Consider the following 21284-nt stretch of genomic DNA (forward strand, 5'->3'; position numbering starts at 1 on the left):
CTAGGAGACAAGCATGACTTCTACTCCACTTTGTTGCAGGAAGAATGGGCGTCCGCTCACAGCACTGAATCCACACAAAAGAGTGCAGCTCAGAGGAAAACAAAGGAGAATCCACAGCCTCCAGAAGCAGAGAAAGAGCCACACCCAGGAACCAAGAAGGTAGACCGGGAAGGCTCTGCACAGGCCAGTTTGCATTTCTGGAGAGCCTCTGGAGCTAGACTGCCCCCAGTGCCCCCAGGGGTCATGGGTCAGGGCCTGCGCACACCTGACGCTGCACTTTTGGGACCCTGACAAGCCTCCTGGTCCCTTCCTCCACAAGACACCCCCTACCCCTGGACGACTCCAGCCTGCTTCCTGGACCTCCCATTCCCTTTCTGACCACATCGTTCACTTTTCTCATCATGGCCATAGTACAGAGTACCTTGAACTACCTTCTATTCTGTCATTTAAATGTTTTTTGTCATGTTTGTTCTAAAACTAAACCTTGCATCATCTACCCTGATGTAGAATCACTTGTTGCTTTGTATGACATAACTGTGGACTCCGAGTGCCCTCACAGTGTCACGGGGCTAGTGTCCAGGGTGAGGTCCTCACTAAGCCGGCCCAGTGGTTGCAGTAAAGGCTTGACCCAGGCACTGCTGGTTTTGTGCAAGTAAGGCAGCACAGCCAAAACCTGCATTTGGGTTCAGAATGGCTCCTGGCCCCTCAGCCACATCGGATGCCATGAGGCACACCCTGAAAACACTTGCTAGTACAGTGTCACTCTGGGGAATTTCCATGGAGTAGCCATTGTGTCAAAAGGGGAACTCAATAGAAGTGGGGATGATGGGAGTCGGAACTCCTGAGATAGAATCCACCTTGGAGACCGCCCAGAAGTTCCTACAAGTTGATTCCATCGTCTTGCATGAATCAATTCATCTAAAAACATTTCCTCGTTTTAGAAAGCATGAGCCTCAAACTCTGATTAAATGACTCTCCTAGGTCGTACTGTACATCAGAGAAAGAGCCAGACTGAGTCTGTAGATGGCCTCCAGCAGGATCGCCATTGATCTCTCCTGGACTCCCCGACTCTCATGGGACTCTTCATGGGGCCTATTCTGGGAACAAGGGTCATGTCAGAGCCACAGAAACCTCTGACACTGGTTGTAACGAGACTCTGGGATGTCGATGGAGTTCCAAGCCATGGGCCATCTCAGAGTTTGTCTACCAAGATACAGTTGGTGGGAGACCCATATGCTGACAGAGGGTAGAGGAAGATGGAAAAGGCTAGGGAAAGAGGGGGGCTCACTCACATCTGGCCCACAATGACACAGTGGTGTCCAGCAAGACAAGCCCTTCAAATGCCCCCCGTTCTCCACATCCCTGGGGCTCAGCTGATCTCAGACCACACAAACACCCTCTGGGCTGCAAGCCTTCCCTCCAAACACATCTGAGGTGACAGTCAGTCCCTTTTGTGACTGGCTGCCCACCCGACAGGGTCTTGGGCTCGCCCAGAATCCAGGCTCCCGGATTCTCTTAGAGCAGGACCCCACAGCCTTACCGGCCCCAGCTGGTCAGAGCTACCCACACTCCTCCAGCTTTATCTGTGAGTGTGAAATGTGTCATCTCAGGCTGGAATAAGGCCGAGGTCTTGAAGCACTGTCAGGGGGTCCCCTGCCCCGCACCCCTGTCCTCTTCAAGGTCCCAGGTTCCACAACCCCAGGGGGCTCACTGATGTGCAGCAGGCACCCCTCTACCCATTTCTGAGAAGCCAGCTCTCGCCATGGAGCCCCAGCCCTCAGGAACCACCTGGATGGGCATCCGTGTCCACTAGGACTGTGAACAAGGTGGACTCCAGGTGCCAATAAAGAGCCTCCTCCCACCACCTGGCCTCCTCCTACCACTACCCTGTTCCTACCCCAAGCTATCCTGCCCCAGGTGGTCTATGGATGTCCCTCTGGCACCTTGTCAGCCCATGTTGGGCTCCAGGGGACACTCCAGTGTCAACCCCAGTGCCCCTGAAGGCCTCAGGGTGGAGGGAGCACGTGCTTGAACGTCCTTCTGGGCGGGCATCCTGAACATGGTGCACAGCTCCTGGTCAGCCTGGAGGCCTCTCCGGCAGAGGCGGCTCCCAGGGGCTCCTCTCCACAAGGGCAGTGGTGCCAGCTCCAGCTCTGCATCCAGAGGGCCTCACGCCGGTGCCCGTGCCAGGCCCAGGCGCTGCCTGTGCAGGTCCCCTTTCGAGTCGTGGGGGGCAAACGCCACAGCCCTAGCCCACATCCACCGCCGTGCGCTGTCACCCAACATTTCCCCCAGGCCAGCCCTGCCTTCCGCTTCACCAGGCCCGCCGGCTTCTGGCCCGCTCCCTGCAGCCCTGGAAAAGCCCGCGCCCTCCAGACCTGTAAGTCCGCTCACAGGAGAAGCCGGCCCGTGATGAAGGCTTTCATTTCCTCCACTGCCGGCAGGAGGGGTAACTCTCGTGAGCGCAGCAGAAGTCGCCCGTTCCCGGAGACCAGGTGGAAACCGGCCAGGAGCCGGCCAGGGTCTGGATGACGCCTGATGCAGCGGCAAGAGCAAGGCGGGAGCACGCGGCAGGTGCGGCAGGTGCGGCAGGTGTGGCAGGTGCGGCAGGTGTGGCAGGTGCGGCAGGTGCACTCTGGCGGACACAGAGGGGTCCCGGCTTCACAGTTCTACCTTGTGGATGTCGGAGTGGATTTCTCTTTGTGGGCGGTTCTTCCCAGGTTGGCAACGCCCACCAGAATGATTAAAGCAGGCCTCCTGGAACGAGCATGTATTAATTATATTAATTAGATCTGTTCCTTTTTTTTTTTTAAGATTTTAAAGAGATCGAGAGTGCGCATACAAGAGCAGGGGGAGCGGCAGAGGGAGAAGCATGCGGGACCCCATGGTCCATGGCGGGGCTCCAGACGGGACTCAGTTTCAGGATCCTGGGGTCATGTCCTGAGCAGCAGGTGATGCTTCAGGACCGAGCCTCCCAGGCGCCCCAGATCTGTTGTTTCCAAGTCAACGACTCGTCTTCTTTTCTGCTACTACTGCTGATAATAGCGCCCGGTATGTTGCAATGAATACAATAGATTTTAAATAAATATGTTGGATATGCATTTTTATATCTATCATATATTGTGACAAACTATAAAGATGACTGTGTGAATATAAACGTTCCTCTGCATATTAATAAATCCTGACATGAATACGACATGTTAGCGATTCCTGAAATATAAGGAAACACTAAATTTGACCTTTCCCAATAATTCTGCAGGATAGGCCATGTTCTGAAGAAGGGAAGGGTAAGTGTCAGGTGGGGAGTCGCCGCATACCGGAAAGGCTAAGGCAGGCCTTAGTCTGAGGCATGATACTAAGTAAACTGACCTTATTCTGAAATTGTTCTTGAGATGGTATGACAGTGTTTTGATGGACAGTGATTAGGACAAAAATGCAGGCCAGTGGAGTTCAAGACTCACTACCCAAAGGCCATGATCAAAGTTTTTTCTAATGACTTAGAAAAAAATTGACAATGTTCCGTTCATTTCCTTGAAGACATGCCTGTCTGTCTGCTTCTACACTCTGTTCCTACTGTTCGTCGGTAGACAGGGACGAAAGCTGCAGCTTGCAGAGTAGGCGTTAAGAACAGAAGAAAGATGAAAACTTTTTAGACTGTCTCATGGTTTTTACTTCGGTATTCTAGATAACATCATACTTAGCGTATAACTATTATGAACTGTGGTCTCCTTAGCAGGTGTTAAGTCCCCTTCACATTGAATAAGGTGGCTTTTCGATACATCATTTTTATAAGAGTCTGAAAAAACATGAATCAGAATTCCTATGATTCACTTACACTGGATACATTGATTATCCATCAAATGGCATAAAACTATCATATAGTCGGTCAGAGTCTCTAGTTATTTTCCTAAATGTACAGTTAAATAACAAGAAGTCAAGTGAGTAAATCTTAAAGACCTAATTGGCTTCATGAGTCAATTCACACCTCCGGCAGCCTCCCATCTAGCAAGTGGGGGGGGGGGGGCTCTAAAGGGCTCCCAAGAGGAAAGGTTTTTAAAGGTAGAATGGGAGTGGGAAAAAGGAAATCATGAGCAAAGCATCCATGGTTTTTAAGCAAGGTTGCCCTGGAAAGGGGAGTGGGAGGAGACCATCAGTTAGTGTCCTAGGGCTGACCGAGGAATTCCCTTGCTGACCCATTCAAGGTCACACTCCTGGGACGTGAAACTGCAGATTTGCTGGCGTGAAGTCTCGGTTGCCGACGTGGGGTCTCAGCTAAGTGACACCATTCAGGGCCTCTCGTTTCCTTTTTTAACAGTGCAAAAATCCTCTACAAAAACTGGTTCCAAAATAAGAGCTTTTTATAACTTGTGACTCAGTGTGACCATCAAATTCATGCTGGGAAGATGTTTGAAAAAGTGTCCATGGTAACTTTCATGGCTATAGCCATAATATATATGGAGTGAAAAAGAAAATTCAAGGAATCATTCTAACGATTCAAGGAAACAAATATTTTGTCTTCGTTCCAGCCCTTTCTGAGGGCTCCTGGTGTACGTCTCACCTCTGCTAGTCCATACACAGATAAAGACTGACTGCGAGCCAAGATTTGGTGCCAGAACAGATGTTCAGATGCGTTTTCTGCTTCGCTCCATGTTAGGGTGCCGAGCAGTCCTCCCACCCAAACTGTACCCTGCTCAGGGAGAAGACTCAGGAGACAGGTTCCTGGAGAACAATGCAGAGGCCTGGGCTGAGAATCCATATTCCTTTCTGCTTCTCCGGGGGCTCAGTCTGCTCACCCTCCATCCAAGAGTGGAGACTCAGCATACAGGAGCCCACCTCCAGCCCCATCAGCAGAGCTGCAGGGACGGCGGGTGGGACTCACAGACCCCAACTGCCCACGACAATGACGAAGGAAGATGTCAGGTTAAAGGAGGAGGTCCTACCTGCTTGTTAGAATCAGAAAAGATGCAGTTCATACTTCACCATGGCCCTCAGAGAAACAGCCTTTCTCCACTTTGATGCTGGCAGACTGGGTCCAGGGACCCAGAGGGGGTCCCACAGAATCAGCCAAGAGAGTCCCTGGCTCTGTGAAGGACAGAAATCACATGTGAGCCAGCAGGATGTGAAAGTTGAGTTTGTGGAAGATATATAGATACAGATGGACTGTCTGGGAGACCCGGGAAGGAAAGGAGAGAGTCTTGTCTTGCTCAGGGTCTGGGGTTATCACTGAGGATGGTGACCTGGCAGACCCACCCTCTCAGGCATCCAGGAACCGGTCAGAACAAAGACAAGAGCCCAGGTGTCCCTCCTGAGTCACTCATTTCCTGAAGCCGGGGGTCTTGGCGTGGAGATGTCTAGCTCTGGATGTCTAGCGCTGGCGGTCTGGACGAGGGTATGAGAGCTTCGGTGGGTCCTCCTCACCTGGTCCTTCCTCAGATACTGGCTGTTCCAGAGAATCATTAACTCCTGATCCCTTACAAGGAGGACGAGCGCTGTTAGCTTTCTGAGGCCTGGGTCAGGTGGGGCTGCATGTCCTTGCACGAGCAGAAGCCAGAGAAGGTACAAAAATCAGGTGTGCGTGGAGTCCTTCAGTTTCCCTTAGCCTGAAACTGGCAGTCCGTCTGGACTGTGCTTCTGTTGACGTTGGTCTGTCTGGTTGGCAAACACCGCCATATGATCTTTCCATTTTAAATGTTTGGTCTGATTTTCTCATTTGCATGGTGATGAGAACGACTGTCTGGTTCCCTCCTGGAGCACTCCTGGGTGGGTAGGGTGGACAGCAAAACCTGTTCTCACCACAACACAGCCACTGACTTGACCGTTTCCTTCTGAAGAACTCTGTGTCCCGTATTCACGCCCAGCTCCCGGCCTTGCTCACACCGCCTCCATCCTTTGCACTCAACCCGTCTGTTGTCTTGTTGGGTTTGCCATGCAGGCCTCTCATGCCGCATCTTCTCTGCGTCCACAGCCTCCATGAGCAGCACTGCCATCTGTCTCTGCGTTGGGCAGGTTACAGAATGTAGGGTTTTCAGGTATGGCCTGTTTTTCCTCACCTAGAGACTGAAGTGAGCTTTCCATTGAGAAAACCACACTCCAGTCCCGTCCAGGGAGACCACAGTTAAGTGTGAAACCTCTGTTGTGAGACAGGCCTGGGTTCTGGTTCCATCTCTGACTCTCTCTGTGCAAGTCACTTAGCTTCTGAAGGCTCTAATTTTTATGGACAGAGCTGAGATTCTGCCGACAGACAAACGGGTAAAGAAGACGTGGTCCACATACACAAGGGACTATCCTCGGCCATCGGAGAGGACGGACACCCAGCTTGTGCACCAACGTGGATGGGACTGGAGGGGACTATGTGGCGTGAAATAAGTCCAGCAGAGAAAGACAGTTATCGTACGGTCTCACTTACGTGTGGAAAATAGGAAACAGTGTGGAGAACCACAGGGGAAGGAGGGAAGACTGAAGAGGGAGAAATCAGGGAGGGAGACAAACCGTGAGAGACTCTGGACTCCGGGAACCAAACTGAGGGTCTCAGAAGGGAGGGGGCAAGGGCTGGGGTAACCGGGTGGCGGGCGGAAGGAGGGCGCGTGATGTGATGAGCTCTGGGCGTTATACGCAGCTGATGAATCACCGACCTCTACATCAAAAACTAGTGATTGGGGCGCCTGGGTGGCTCAGTGGGTTAAAGCCGCTGCCTTCGGCTCAGGTCATGATCCCAGGGTCCTGGGATCGAGCCCCGCATCGGGCTCTCTGCTCAGCGGGGAGCCTGCTTCCCTTCCTCTCTCTCTCTGCCTGCCTCTCTGCCTACTTGTGATCTCTGTCTGTCAAATAAATAAATAAAATCTTTAAAAAATAAAAATAAAAAAAAAACTAGTGATGTACTACATTAATTATACTAATTAATTGCATTTAATTTCAAAAATAAAAAGGCTCCAATTTTCCCATTTGTAAAATGAGGGTCATAATGGTGGTACCTCAGACAGTTGTCGTGAGCAGAAAGCTAGCTTAAACTTGGTACTTCATGGAACGCACCTACCATGTGCCCGGCACACAGCAGAGGCTCAGTAAACATTTCTTACAGTTCTGTCCAGTCCTGTTTCTTTATTCGGTTATAGGGTCCTCGAGATCAGACATGCATTTTCCATTCTGTCAGTCCATGGCAAGGTTTCAAACAGACGGTCGGTTCTGGTGAGTCATCAGCTCTGCCTAGTAAGATCGTCCTGAATCCATGTTACGTCTCGGCTTCTGCACAGAGTAAAGCTGGGCCTGGACGTACAGACACGGGGACTTGGTTTTGTCCAGTGGGAGTCGGTGTGCCAGGAAGCGTGAAGGAGGCTCAGCCCCGACGCAGGACCCGCCAGGTCATAGACATCCCTGGGCTGTCCTCCTTATGGTGCCCCAACCTCCAGAAAGCCCCAGATCTGAGAAGGGAAACGTGACAGAGAGAACAGGTTTTGTCAATACATTTCAACAGAGGAAGCGCTTTATTTTTAAAGGTTACGCAGCCTGCGACTCGATGCGGGACGTACCGCCAAGGTCTTGAGGCTGCGAAGGGCGCTCATGCTTGTGGTGGCCAGCTCCGACCAACGCGTTTAACTGAGCTCTTGTTGCAATTTTTAAAACCTTTCTTAACATAAGGTTGGTTTCTCTTTTCATGTTCCAGTTGAAAGGAAATTGGAAGCAGGGCCAACTCAGCAGCACTTTGGGGAGAATCTGACTTGACATGAGGACCTCATGTAAGTCACAAGGCAGCACCTGATGGTGTGTTCTTACCCGGAGAGCCGGAGTCATGACTGTTCACTTCCCAAAACCCATATCTCGTCAAGTCAACCCCACCTAAAGACACTGGAGAATCTCGGTGTGTTTTCTCGATTCTCTGCCGTCAAACCCACCTGTGGCCAGAGGGCCCCAGGCACGGAGGCCAGCCCCTTGCTTGGCACAACGCACAAGCTTTGTGTGGACGATGGACTGTTTTAATGTGTGGGTAGTGCCTTGGTACTAGGTTGGTTTTTACAACTTCTGATTCCAATATTGTCATAAAACATTTGAAAGCTCTCCTTTTCTGTATTACCAAATACCTTCTCCATAAATAATACCCACAAGTACAAAAACACTGAATGTAAAATTTCAGACGTATTTTTGGATCTGGTTACATAAAGCTTTTCTGATTTAAATTAAGCCAAAGTTGGGGCTAATAGACTTTTGCGACCATTTTCTCTCCAGAATGAAGTTAAAAATTTGCATTCGAAGCCTCCTTTACTGATTCTAAAACAACACTTCCCGTTAATGCCCAGCATCCTTAAATGTTGGCGAGTCGAACAGATGAATGTTATTTGTCTTTCCGCCGTTGTAGACGTCGCCTCCAGTCTTCAGTAAGAACAACCGCGCTGATGCGCACTGATGCAGATTCCCGTGTGGTGTACTTCGGCAGGACGGGAGAATGCACTGAGAGCGACAGGGAAGCATTGACGAGTTCCCTCATATTTTTTCCCCTTTATACTAGATGCCAAAGGTGGGAATCCCCCTGCAAATAACCTCAGAAATGGCACCGGACTCTGCTATCACTGGGCCAAATCACTGCAGTCATCTGTGACTTTGCTACCTCTCTAATAAAGGGTTCTTACTGGGTCAAAATCTTTCCATCACAGTAAAAAACCCAAGATAAAGAGGTTCTGAGGGTCTGTATTAGCTGCAAAAGAAAATAGGACAAGGATTTCATATGCACTAGTGCGTGCACACACGGGCACATGCACGTGCCACACACACATGCACACATGTGCCGCACACACTACATGCACACGTGTATGCATACACGTACACACTGGCACACATACACACATGCACACAGGGACATACACATGTGCCACACACACACTGGTGCGTGCGCACACGCGCACACACACAAACTAAACCATGTTCCCAGGGCTCGGTAGAGGAAGCACTTTTTCACTGTTAAGTGTAACATTTCCAGTGAGATGAATCCAAAAGTTCAGGAAAGATTTAATCGAATTTTGCACAGATATTACCAGTCATATTCTGTGGGGGCCAAGCAGAGTAGATGATTAAACAGCATTCTCCAATACACATAGATCATCCTTCCCCAGGTTTCAGGGCTGGAAGTCACCATCAGGGGACCCATAAAGCAGGCAAGAAGTTACCTGAAGTCACCTTCAGGAGAAATGCTGTACAGGGAGTGTCCCCAAGCAGACACAACATGGAATCACATCATCACAATAGTTATACCCCAGAAAGCAGTTAATATAAACAAGCATCAAACACTGGGCACAATTTTCATCATAATCTGCAAACTTCAGCCTGAACAATGAAATTCAATCACCAAAAATATTAAATATTGGGGTTTTGGATAATTGGACGATCCAAGTTATCTTTGGACATTTTCTCATTTAAAAGGTATTCACACTGGCACTTAAAAAAATAAATTGGAAAACAATATGGCTTCAAGTGGACAAATAAATGTGATTTTTAAAGGACGCCTTTGCATTATCTATTGCTTTCCTCTTGATTTGGTTCCATTGATAATTTCTCCTCAAGTTTTCTAATAAGTTCTGCTAGGTCTTCTGAATTCTGAGTCTTTTCTTCAAGGAGTTCATAGCGGAGGCTTGAGATGTCCTGTTTAATTTCCTTCAGTTCCCCTTTGAAAAACAAGAATGACAGTGAGTTAACTGTAAATGCAGATGCGAAGAAACGAGGGTTACTGGGAGAGATGGAAAGCAGTCCTTCTTCCACACACATCTGTTGTCGGAATCTTTTCAGAGAGAAAAACTTCCTAATGGGGCAGGTTTCTATTTTCTCACCTAAGCTTTTGGTGAATGAAAAGACTATCATACGGTTTCACTTACTTGTGGAGCATAAGAAATAACACAGAGGACATAAAAAATACACTTGAGGACATGGGGAGTTGGAGAGGAGAAGGGAGCTGAGGGAAATTGGAAGGGGAGACGAACCATGAGAGACTGTGGACTCTGAGAAACTATCTGAGGGTTTTGAAGGGGCAGGGGGTGGGAGGTTGAGGGAGCCTGGTGGTGGGTATTGGGGAGGGCACGGACTGCATGGATCACTGGGTGTGGTGCAAAAACAATGAATACTGTTACACTGGGGAAAAAAATTAAATTAAACAAAAAAAGACGATAGAGAAAGAATTGTAATGAATGTCCTAAAATAAAAAGGAGGCATTGGTGGCAGGTGTTGGCAGGAGTGGGGGGCAACAGCCTTCTGCTTTTCCCAACCCCTTCCTCCTCCCTCCCAGCACCCCCAGAAGCAGGACTTACTCATGCAGCAAGGGCCATCTGCCCCAACTGCAGAGAACAAGCCCACACCCCTGTAGTCCATGCACGGATGATCCGGGGGAGCCGTCCTCCCTCCCCCGGAGGCCCCCCATCCAGCCCTTCCCTGCGGCTTCCCTGCTGCTCGGCCTCGGGCCCCACACCCCCACTGGTCCCCATTCCACTCACCTTCGTTCACTTCGTCACTCTCCTTATCGACCTGGGCTTGTAGCACGTATCTTTTAATGAGCCTCTTCATAATTTTCTAGACCAAGAGAGGAGAAATCCACCTCAGTTTCCTGTTTGTGCCACGTCTCTCACTTGGAAGACGTGTCTGAGTCTGTCCTTCCTAAGGACTTCAGAAGGGACGGCTAACGAAGGCTCGGGTGATCTGTCTGGCAGAGAACACACACTGTCACCAGATCACCAGAGCGACTGCCACGTCCCCGGAGCGAACCACTCCGGTCACTTCTTGAGGAAACAAGAGCTTCCGAGCACACCTGCTCCTACACAGGGCTCCTCGTGCTTCGGTCACAAAGCGTCACAGAAACACACAGCCATTCCGCGGGCGACACTCAAGGTGCGGTTAATGCTGCATGTGGGAACCGGAGATGAAGCAAACGCACGCTTGTTTATGTTTTTTGACCTCCCTTACCAAGAAATAGAATTTGTACTTGCTGGTAATCCAGGAATGGCTAGTTTCACCATAACCAAGCTTCTTGAGGACATTGCATTTAGGCTACACGGCTCAGGAAGAAGACCAGGCTCAGGGCCAGGCACACGAGTCCCGGGCAGACACGTGGTTAAGGCAAATCTTACTCTCTAAACCCCAGATTAAATGCTGGACAATAAAATACCACTTCCAAAAACTCATTCTAGTGGGACTCTGTCGGTTGGGCATCTGCCTTTGGCACGGGTCGTGATCCCGGGATCCTGGGATCGAGTCCCGCATCAGGCTCCCTGCTCAGCAGGGAGCCTGCTTCCTCCTCTCCCTCTGCCCCTCCCCCCTGCTCATGATCTCTCTCTGTTTCTCAACTAAATAAAATCTTAAAAAAGAAAAACTTATTCTAAGGATATAATTAGGTGCATGGACAAGAATGTTCATAGTAGTACCACTTTTTTTAAAAAATACACTAAAATTAATGTGTTTTGTTAAGTGAAAAACTGTTGTTCATTAAGTATTCACTCATTTACATAATGTTACATATACACGTAAATAATATTGAAGTATACATAAAATTATGCACATACATATAAATCATTTAAGTCACCCGGCAGAAAATCACCAAAAGGCAGTAGCGCTCCAGAGTCAGCGGTGGGGTCTGAGGTCCGTCCCACTCTCTTCTGTGTGTTTCGTGGGAGCAGACTGTCCGCAGTGGACATGCAGGCTCTGAGCTCTGCAAGCCAAGGCCTCGTCCATGTTACCTACTTACGTCTCTCCAGTGCCTGGCACGTATGCGTTAAATTCATGCATTATTTTGATATTGAGAAAAAACAACCTAATAGGTCATTTTCACGTAAAGAATCCCGTAGCTTGGGATTTCAGATATTACAAACGACTAGCCTTTGTTCTTTAAAAAACTGTCTTGCTTACCTGATACTGCCTGGGAGGGTCGCTGAAACTGTTCAGCTGGAAATCTTCCGAGCTCCGCACACTCGATTGCTTACTATGCCCAAGCTGCAATTTGAAAAGAATTAGAAATTCCTCTTTTTCTTTTAAATAAATGTGATGGTATTTATTAGTTACGTATAGGAATTTATTCGTTACATACATACATTGTCATTTATCTGGCTTGACAGTCTGTCTTCCGAGACAGGCACGTCCCTGACAGAGGAGAGACCAGGAGGGAAAGTAATGGCAGTGGCCTCAGGAGTCCACGGGTCAGGAAGCATCAGACCAGCACAAACCACCAGAGCACCCACACCCGCAGTAGGGCAGGATGGGCGTCCCGGGCTAACACCAGGCTAAGAAATAACTAATGAATTTGAATTTGAACTTGAGGATCTGTATAGTATCACCTGTGGCAGTCCTTTTCAAAAAAATCCTTTTGCTTCAACAGACAAATAACAAAGATCTAAAGGAATCTGTAATAAAGGTCGTGAAGGGCCATATTACCACACGAAGAGACTGATTAAGAAACTCTTCGTGGCATTTTCTAAAAAGAAAAACTGGTTTTAAAAAGAAATAAGTAGGGGAATTGAGCAAAACACAGCAGATCCAAATCAGTTTTTTTGTTTGTTTCCGGGTGCACAACTGTTTTCCAGGAGACAAGAAACTCCAAGACCATGTTCCAAGACAGCCATGATTGACGTTCCCAACGACCTCTAAGTTGCTCTAAGTTGCTCTAAGTAACTAAGTTGCTTTACGTGGCCACAGCTAACTCAAACAGCTCAGCACACATTCACCCACGGAACAAGTGCGCACTGAGTGTCTACGTGCAGGTCCTGTGATAGACTCTGGGTATCCATGAAGAACAAACGATTATCATCTAGCCGGGTTACAATAATTGGAAAACGCAATATGCAATTCTGAAAACACTCTGCGGACAGCATGCCTCTCCATGGAGCTGTTCGTGATTCTCTTTCAACCTCTCTGAAAGTGTCAGCAAAACATCTTTTACTATTCTTTTACTTTATAAAACATGAGGATAAAATTATACCATTGGCCAAATTAAGCAAAAAGAGGCAGCATGTGTTCTCTGAGAGAGCTCTGGGCACAAAGCTGAAGAGTGACCTCTGACTCTGTCCCAGGTTGCTGCAGACTGGCAGGGGACATTCTGGAACTTTCTGTACTCGCTCTGACAAGGAAGGGAATGGTCCAGGGGACACCCCTGTTCCTCCAAGTCCTACTGGTTGAGGAATTTGTGAAATGAATGCAAACTTCAATTCTATTTTTAGTAATGTTTTCATTTTTAATATTTTATTTATTTTAATATTTAATTTTTAAAATATTTTATTTATTTATTAAAAGATTTTATTTGTTTATTTGACAGGGAGAGATCACAAGTAGGCAGAGAAGCAGGCAGAGAGAGGAGGAAGCAGGCTCCCTGCTGAGCAGAGAGCCCGATGTGGAGCTCGATCCCACGACCCTGAGATCATGACCTGAGCCGAAGGCAGAGGCTCAACCCACTGAGCCACCCAGGCGCCCCTAATTTATTTTTTTAAATGTAGTTGCTCCTTTATCTTTACAATGATACAACTCTTCTGGTCTTCACTATGATTTACGCGTCAGGGCATCATTAGGAGACGTGATGACTAGATTCAAGCCCACTTCCCCTCCTCCCACCCCCTCCCCGCCCTGCTGGTTGTGAGGATGAGGACAGGTTCCTAGAGGAACAGGATCCAGACGGGGCAGTCTTTGCACACAATGCCTCCGATTTATTTATTTACCATCTATTCATGAACACACAGCTTTATGATTACAAATCATTCCCTCTTTCATTGGAGCCCACTAGTACAACCAAAAGGTGTTTGTGGAAATAGGAAAGTGAAATATCATGTTTCTTTGGGATTTTTCTGAAGATGAACATGTGGACCTTAATACTCGATATGCCCATCATCCCCAGTGCCCGCAGCTCACAGCACTGCAGGCCTGTGGAGATCATCTTTTCTCTGGTCGGGCTGGGGGGACGGGGGGGCAGGGATATTTACTATTGTGTTACCGTCACCGAGGCCCTGGGTTTTTGCTGTTCCCAGTTCCTGAAACCCCCTTTGCCCTGCCGGCTGGTTTGCTCTGCCCCACGCTCTATATTTTAGCTTCAAACATAAGCTCCTCAGAGAAGCTCTTCCCACCCACCCCGAGAAAGAGCTCCCGAGCAAGCTGCTTCACTCCCTGGCTTGTGTACAGCCTGCTCGGCTCTAATGGAAGGAGGGATTTTTGTCTACACTATCCCAAGGTCCCCAGAGCCGGCACCGCCCGGCAGAGGACAAGGGCTCAGACCAGCGGCTGGTGAAGTGAAGGAAGAAGAGCTTCTGGGTCCCCGATGGGTTCACCCGCTTTCTGGATCCCTTGCTGTACAAGACGTGTACAATGCAGGTCCACAGAGCAGGACGGGGCAGCTCAGCTACACGTAAGGAAGGACACATCGGAAACACGAAGAAGGAATGCAGGGCAGGAGGCAGGGGCCCTACACTGGCCGCTGTAAGAGGTAACCGGGCCGGCAAGGCCAGAAAGTGGTCTTCTGTCCCCTGAGTACGTGCATGATTATGGATGCTCCAGAGCGAAGATACTGACGTGTCCATAACCACGGGGACGGCACATTCATATGGTCCCAGCACAACACACAGCAACCCCTGACCCCGTCCAGGGCATGCACCCCACCGGCAGAGTCCAGACCTTCCCACCTGCAACCTTTCTGACCCTCTGGGCTGCATGATTCTTTATTGCGGGGTTTGCTGTGCTCTGTAGAACTCTGAGTGGTGTCCCAGGACTCTACCTACTAGACTCCAGGAACAACTCCCCTCCCTGGCTGTGACAGCCACGGTGTCCCCAGGGATTACCAGTGCACCCTGAGGCGCAGGTCACAGGGTGTCAGACCACCCCGGCTGGGAGCCCCCAGTGTCGTTCAGAGGTCTACCACTGAACAGTTACAGATGCATTCGGATCGTTTTATGTGACCAGCTCTTCTCTAAACCTGAAATATGAAACTGGACGCAAATATGACAGGAAATTCTAGTCAGTGTCTAAAACAGAGTGGGTGTTGAATAAACACACGTGCAACAGTTCTAGGAAAGAAATCGTGCCCTGGGAGAGACGCCCTGGAGGTGCGAGGGAGCCGCGGTTCCCCTGGTGGCGAGACGCGGTAATGCGGGCCGGCGCCCACAGGACAGGTGCGAACTCGGCGGGTTCGGGAGGCCACAGGAATGGTCAGAACCCTTAGGGATCTGGGTGTCTGCGGCCAGTCCTCACAGGAACGACGCAGCAGGAGTGGGGACAGAGAGCTCGTGGGTGGAAGCCCTGCTCCCAGTACACACGCACACTCCCTCGCCTTTATACCACATTCCTGCCTTCCTCAGGCTTCCTCTCACTCATCTCCCAGAAACTAGCTTGATGTTAGCATTTAGTCTACGGCCTGGGGCCAGTGAGGAGCCCAGACTGTTTGGACACGCTGTGCCATCAGCAGGGGCACAGAAAGGACACAGCACTGCAGTCGGTGCTTTCTCAAGCCTCCACACTGGAATCGGCAGATCTGACCTCGAACCCTGCCTCTGTTGTTGGTCTGAAATGAGACTCTGGACCAGTCCCTTCCCCTCTATAACCTCACCTTGCTAATGTATAATTAGCATAATTAGGGAAATCATAAACCCTCCCTCCTTGAGGTCATTAAAGACAGAGAGTGTGTAGAATTCAGAGCCTGGTATGCAGTCGGCGCTCTATGAGAGTACCAGTCATCTCTGTCATACAGAAGGAGAACCATCTCGTGTCCAATATGTGCACTCAGGCCTGTTTCATGTTGCATGTTAATCTAGTCGATCTCTTCTGGGGATGGTCTGCGGACCACTGCTGCTCACGGACGTGTCCCTCACTCAGGATGAAATGTTCTGTGATTCCCGCCCCAGATGAGCGCTAGAATACACTAAGGTCTTGTCAGAATACCCACTTCCAAGCTTCACTGCCGGAGATTTTAGATCAATGTACCCAGAGAAGAGGATTGGGAATTTATACAAAGTCAATGGGGGACGCTGCCCAGGGACAGCGAAGAGCCAGAACCATTGTGTCACATAATTATTTCATCCGATGGTGGACAAGACACGCTCTGACCTAATGGAAAGCCAAAGGACACAGTTCCTGGATATATAACGAACAAACAACGCCCACATCTCACGCAGCCCAGAGCCAAGCGGACGCACCACGTCGGGCGTGCGAGCCACGCTGACACCGACCAGCTGAGCGAGGTCTTTCCTGGAGCTTGCAGAGAACCCTTGTTCAGGAAGTAATTTGGCACTTTCGCTTTATGCAAGGCGTGCCGGACAGCAGAGAACTGACCTCAACTACGCTACCCTTCCAGACTGAATTGGAGACGCTAACACTCGCGAGCACCCCGCTCAGTGTCTCCAGAGCTGCCCTCAGCAAAGATACAGTGTTGTCATGTGGCTCTTCCTACGATTCCGTGGAGCGTCTGCACTGCTGCAAAGACAGTGCTGGTGCAGCCTGACCTCTTTAATCCTCAAGGGTTCACAGAGAAGCCAAGTGGAATGAAGCCTGACTGTTCTAGATGTAGACTTTAGTGGGAAAGAAAGCAAAGCCCCACACACTGAGTAAGGAAGAATGAACCGTGAGAGTTTTGCTCAGTACCTATCAGGGCCAAGCCTGTCCCAGCGATCTGTCTCCTCAACAACAGGCAAAACCAGTTAGAAACACAAATGACTGCTGTAAAAACTGCTCCCCCAGGAGTACGGTTAACGTGCCAAGCAAAAGGAAGTGTGCCCCAATTTCTGTTCATCGCAAGCTTACAGGCCCAGGGAAAGTAGAGTGCATAGTTGTGTTACTTCAGGCCTCTAGGAGTCAAACACCAAGACCCAGTTAGAAGGATGAGGTGGATCCGGAATACTGCCTCTGAGAGACCACGGGGAGGAGGGGCAGGAGAGGCAGAAAAAGCTTCTGGAACCTGGGGCTCGGCTCACCCGTGAAAGGGCGGAGGGCAAGAAGACTGAGAAGGGCACCCAAGCCGACACGGTGCTGAGCACAACAACGGCCCAGGGAGGGTCCTGCACCTGCTGCAAATGCCTGGGACCAAGAGTGCAGCTCCCGTGGGAAGGCAGAGGCGACCCCAAAGGCACTGGGGCTGTCTGCCGATCACACTCCTTGAAAGGAGGTCGGAGCAGCCCCTCTCCACGACTGCACAAGGGTCTCTGGACGGTGGAACTGACGTGGGAATTGACAGTTTGCTGATTCGCACTTAGGATCAGATACCGCAGGCTCAGGACGGCTCTGAGTTTATTCTCATCCAGGGTTAAAATAGGTGCTACTGGAAAGTGTAAGGTGATCCAACCCTTCTTTACAAGATATAAAATCCAGGGCGCCTGGGTGGCTCAGTCGGTTGGGTGTCCAACTCTTGGTTTTGGCTCAGGTTGTGATCTCGGGGTTGTGGGATCGAGCCCCGTGTCTGGCTCCGTGCTCAGCCTGGGATCTGCTTGGATTCTCTCTCTCTCCCTCTTCCCACACCCACCCCACCCCTATGTACATGCTCTCTCTCTCCCCCAAATAAATGTCTTTTTACAAAATGATGCAAAGTGCATTTTCAGATGATTAAAATGATTAAAATAAATTTTAATTTCCTACATTTTTGGAGAGATTACAAAGAAATAGTTATTTGATTTCCAAGATACTATAGTTTCTGTCATAAAGGAAAATGGGCATTGTGATTCCCTTGACGTTCCCCGTGTTTGTGCAATGATCTCTTCTCATGCAAGCATCACCCGCTCAGCACAAGTGGGTCTGCTCTCCACAAAGCATCACCGACTCCTCCCAACAGGCCGGTGTGATGGGTTCAGCCTTGGCCTCCCTGGTTGACGATGGGGAAACCAAGGCTCGGGAAGCACCGGGAACTACCGTGCGGGGCGGGGGCGAGGGGAGGTCCCAATCTTCCAGTATTTAGACCGAAGCTGTATCGATACTTCCCGTGCCCCCACCTTGTCAGGGGAGGTCACGGACTTAGCTTGAAAACAAAGCAATAGCCTTGGTTCTGGGCATTTGTCCCCACGGGGTGGCCTGCAGCACCCTTCTGAGCCCAGGGAGGGGAGCTATGGCCCGGTCTGCTCCATGATGCGGACACATGAAGCTGTCATCCTCGTGGGACTACATCAAGCCCCAGAGAACCATGCGGCCTCCACTGGACCAGCCCCACAGCCCCTAAGCCTGAGGAGTCTGGAGGGGAAGGGACACGCAGCCATCTGTTGCCATTCACTATGTACCCTGCCCTTCTCCTAACGATGTCATCGGCAATGCCCCTTGGTGATAGGCATGCGTGTGCCCCTACTACACGCACGCCAGGAGGAGGAAGCCCGTGTCCTCCCGGTGGGGATGCTGAGCCATGTTAGAGCGCACGCCCCAGCAGGCACGCTGCTCCTCACCAGCCCCGCGGAGGACCTCGGGCCCTGAATTCCCCGACCAGCCATGACAGGTGCGTCCTGGACACCTGTGCTGCTGCGGGACCCTCGTGTCCCCCTCGGTCCCCGGTGAGGTCCTCCACCCTCTCCGTCTGCCTCCCTTCCGTCACTGCTGCTGTATTTCACTGCCTGCAAGTACTGGAAGTCTACGTCTATTATCTGCCTTAAATATATACGCCGACCTCGTCCGGCTCTCAGTAACAGATGCTTGGAGGCATAATTAAAATAGTTAACTTCTTTCATGACTGCTACCTGTTTCTTGAAACTGCTTCTAAACGTGGGTCCTTTTCTCTGAAAACATAAGCCTGCTCAGATGCAGGACTTTGTATTTTCAAATGTGATCTTACCTGTTTTTTGTCCAATGGTAATTTTGAAAGGTCTTCGTGACTTCCCAAAATCCCAAATCTCTTTTCTTCATTCCTCTTTTAAAAACAGACAGAAAAAAGTAATGAAACTAAGAATAGATAGTAAGAGGAATACAATTGCAAATTCTACACTGAGAATTACAAAACCAACTATATTCTTTATTCCGTATTTTAAAAGCTGCCCGGTCTAACTCTACAGCAAAGTTCAGGAAGAGAAACAAGAGAAGTGCGCTCCTACCGGGCTCTTCTCGATGGTGAGCACTCGTCTACTTCACCTGCACAACAGGTTCGCTCGGGCTGCAGTTCTTTTTCTTTTTTTTTTAAGATTTATACATTTATGGGGGTGGAGGGGGAGGCGGAGAGAGAAGGAAAGGTTCTCAAGCAAGAGTCAGACACCCAGCTGACCGTGCCCCCAGTGCCCCTCAGGCTGCAGTTCTAATTAGACCTGTAAAGGCCACAGTTAAAAGTAAAATGAGAGAAATTCCTTCCACCAGCTCACTGGGTTCTAGACATTCGATGCTGGAAGAATACAGTAAATGGGGTAGTCTTCCAAAAGTTTCACAATAGTATAATAATAAGTACTTCTAAATCTTCTTTTATAATCCTCAAAGCCCTTTCATATATTTATTTGATTTTATTTTTATGATGTGGATATGAATTCCCACAGGATAGAAGGAGAAACTGAAGCTCAGAGAGCCTACTGTTTACTTGAGAGCCCCAAGTGGTGCAGAGCAAAGCAGAGCAGAAATTAGAATGTTTCTCTTTTCTCTCAGTGATAGAATCTTAGAACTGCAAGAAACTTTTACAATCATTTGGCTCAACTGCCCACTCACTGTAGGAAGATCTAAAAACTCCTAATAGTGGTCATCCAGCACTTACTGATTGCTTGCAATGACGGGGAACTCACTACCTCACAAGGCAGCCCCCTCTGTTGGATAGATCTTGTTATGACAAGTTTGTTTTTACATAGAACTAAAATTGAACTATTTGCAAATTTGCCCATTGCCTCTCTTCCTGTTTTTGAAGAGACAAAAAACAAACAAACAAACAAGAAAACATTTGACTAGGTATACACCCTAGTCAAAATGGGAGACCTTTCGGGAGACCTAAAGACCTTCACCTTGTTCCCCTTCAGTCCTCCTTCTCGGGATGTAACAGCCAGTTCCTTCCACTCCCCATCCCACGACACCGTAGACACACCTGTCCCCATGCTGGCCCTTCTCCTCTGAATGAATCTCTCTCTCAGTGCTCCTCCTGGGTGTAGACGACTGTCCCTACTCCGTTCACACTTTCACACAACATCCTGCCTGTGCCCGAAACACTTCTACACGCTGTATGTCTTTCACGGCTTCTTGTGATCACACTGCCCCACGGGATGACTGTTCCAACGACTACCGTGCGGTCCTTCTCTCTTGAACCACTCAGTGCCAAGCCTAGTCTCCCATATTGCATGCGAGCAGTTGGTCTCTGGTTTTCAGTGTAGAAGCTAAGAGTCTGTCAAATCCCCCCAGGTCGTAATGGGCGGCTGCTGCTTCTCCATCCTGTGTGAACTGAAGGTGAGGTGGGGGGCTAAAGCCAGAGCCACGACGCACACCACAGATGACTCATTATTATGGTTACATTTCACAAATTTTCCCACATTCTTGTAAGTAGGAAATGAGCTCTTGCTGAACAGACACAAGCCAAAGGACCATGCCAATTGGGGAATGACCGGACGTGTCCTCATGGACCACTTCCTCTTAAAGGAATGGAATACAGCGGTTTGAATGATCACTGCATTTAAAAATGTAATTTTAAATTATCAAGTCAAATTACCTTGTTCATTTCCGCATCCTCCTGGAAACCTTCCTTACGGCCCTGGAACATCTCAGAAATCCATTTTTTAAGTCTCAGTAAGAGATAAAACAGGGACTTTGGACTTGGCACCAGGTTGAAAGGAACAGGTAGAGTTCTTCCCTCCTCAAAGTAGGAAAACCAAAGTTTGGCCCTTGCAAACTTCCATTCCACATCAGCATCATCCTACACAAACACACACGACAGCTCAGCAATGAGAGGCATAAACAGAATTACCCAGATTCTTCTAACACCGTGGGGCTCAATGCCTGCAGACACTCTCAAACCCCAAAGACCAGTCCAAGACTCATCTTCAAGGTTGAAGTTCTACTCACTCTTTCCAAAACCTGTCTGAAATTTTACCAGACTTACAGAACAAAGGATCTCAAAATGTGCATGTGTTTATAAGTACCCTGAAAGATATAAACGTATTTTTCTACATTCTAAAAGAAGCCATGAAAAATTAGTCACTCTTCTGTTCTTCAGTAGCTCATAAATTTGATGAATTTGTTCTGTAGGAGATCACAGATTTGACCAAAATTTCTGGAATAAAAATTTATTCTGTCACTCTAAATCCAGGAAGAGGTCAATTTTAAACATCACTACAAAAAAGATTTGGAGACTAGCGGTATTTGTAAGCAATAATTTTTAAAAATAGTTTATTTTTTATAAACATATAATGTAAGCAATAATTTTT

At 49.0% G+C, this 21284-nt stretch overlaps 1 protein-coding gene across 1 annotated transcript in view; it reads right to left on the reverse strand.

Moving 5' to 3' along the window:
* Positions 1 to 8977: 8977 nt before the first annotated feature.
* TRPC6 (transient receptor potential cation channel subfamily C member 6) overlaps positions 8978 to 21284 on the reverse strand; it is a 107049-nt gene continuing 94742 nt past the window's right edge. Inside the window, exons 9-13 of the mRNA XM_047693647.1 lie at positions 20570 to 20773; positions 18737 to 18811; positions 11875 to 11958; positions 10470 to 10545; positions 8978 to 9650 (exon numbers count right to left, since the gene is read on the reverse strand). Coding sequence (XP_047549603.1) covers positions 9499 to 9650; positions 10470 to 10545; positions 11875 to 11958; positions 18737 to 18811; positions 20570 to 20773 — 591 coding nt within the window. The 3' untranslated portion in view covers positions 8978 to 9498. The remainder of the gene's footprint in view (positions 9651 to 10469; positions 10546 to 11874; positions 11959 to 18736; positions 18812 to 20569; positions 20774 to 21284) is intronic.

The sequence above is a fragment of the Lutra lutra genome, chromosome 10 (assembly GCF_902655055.1).
Source record: "Lutra lutra chromosome 10, mLutLut1.2, whole genome shotgun sequence".
Classification (NCBI taxonomy): domain Eukaryota; kingdom Metazoa; phylum Chordata; class Mammalia; order Carnivora; family Mustelidae; genus Lutra; species Lutra lutra.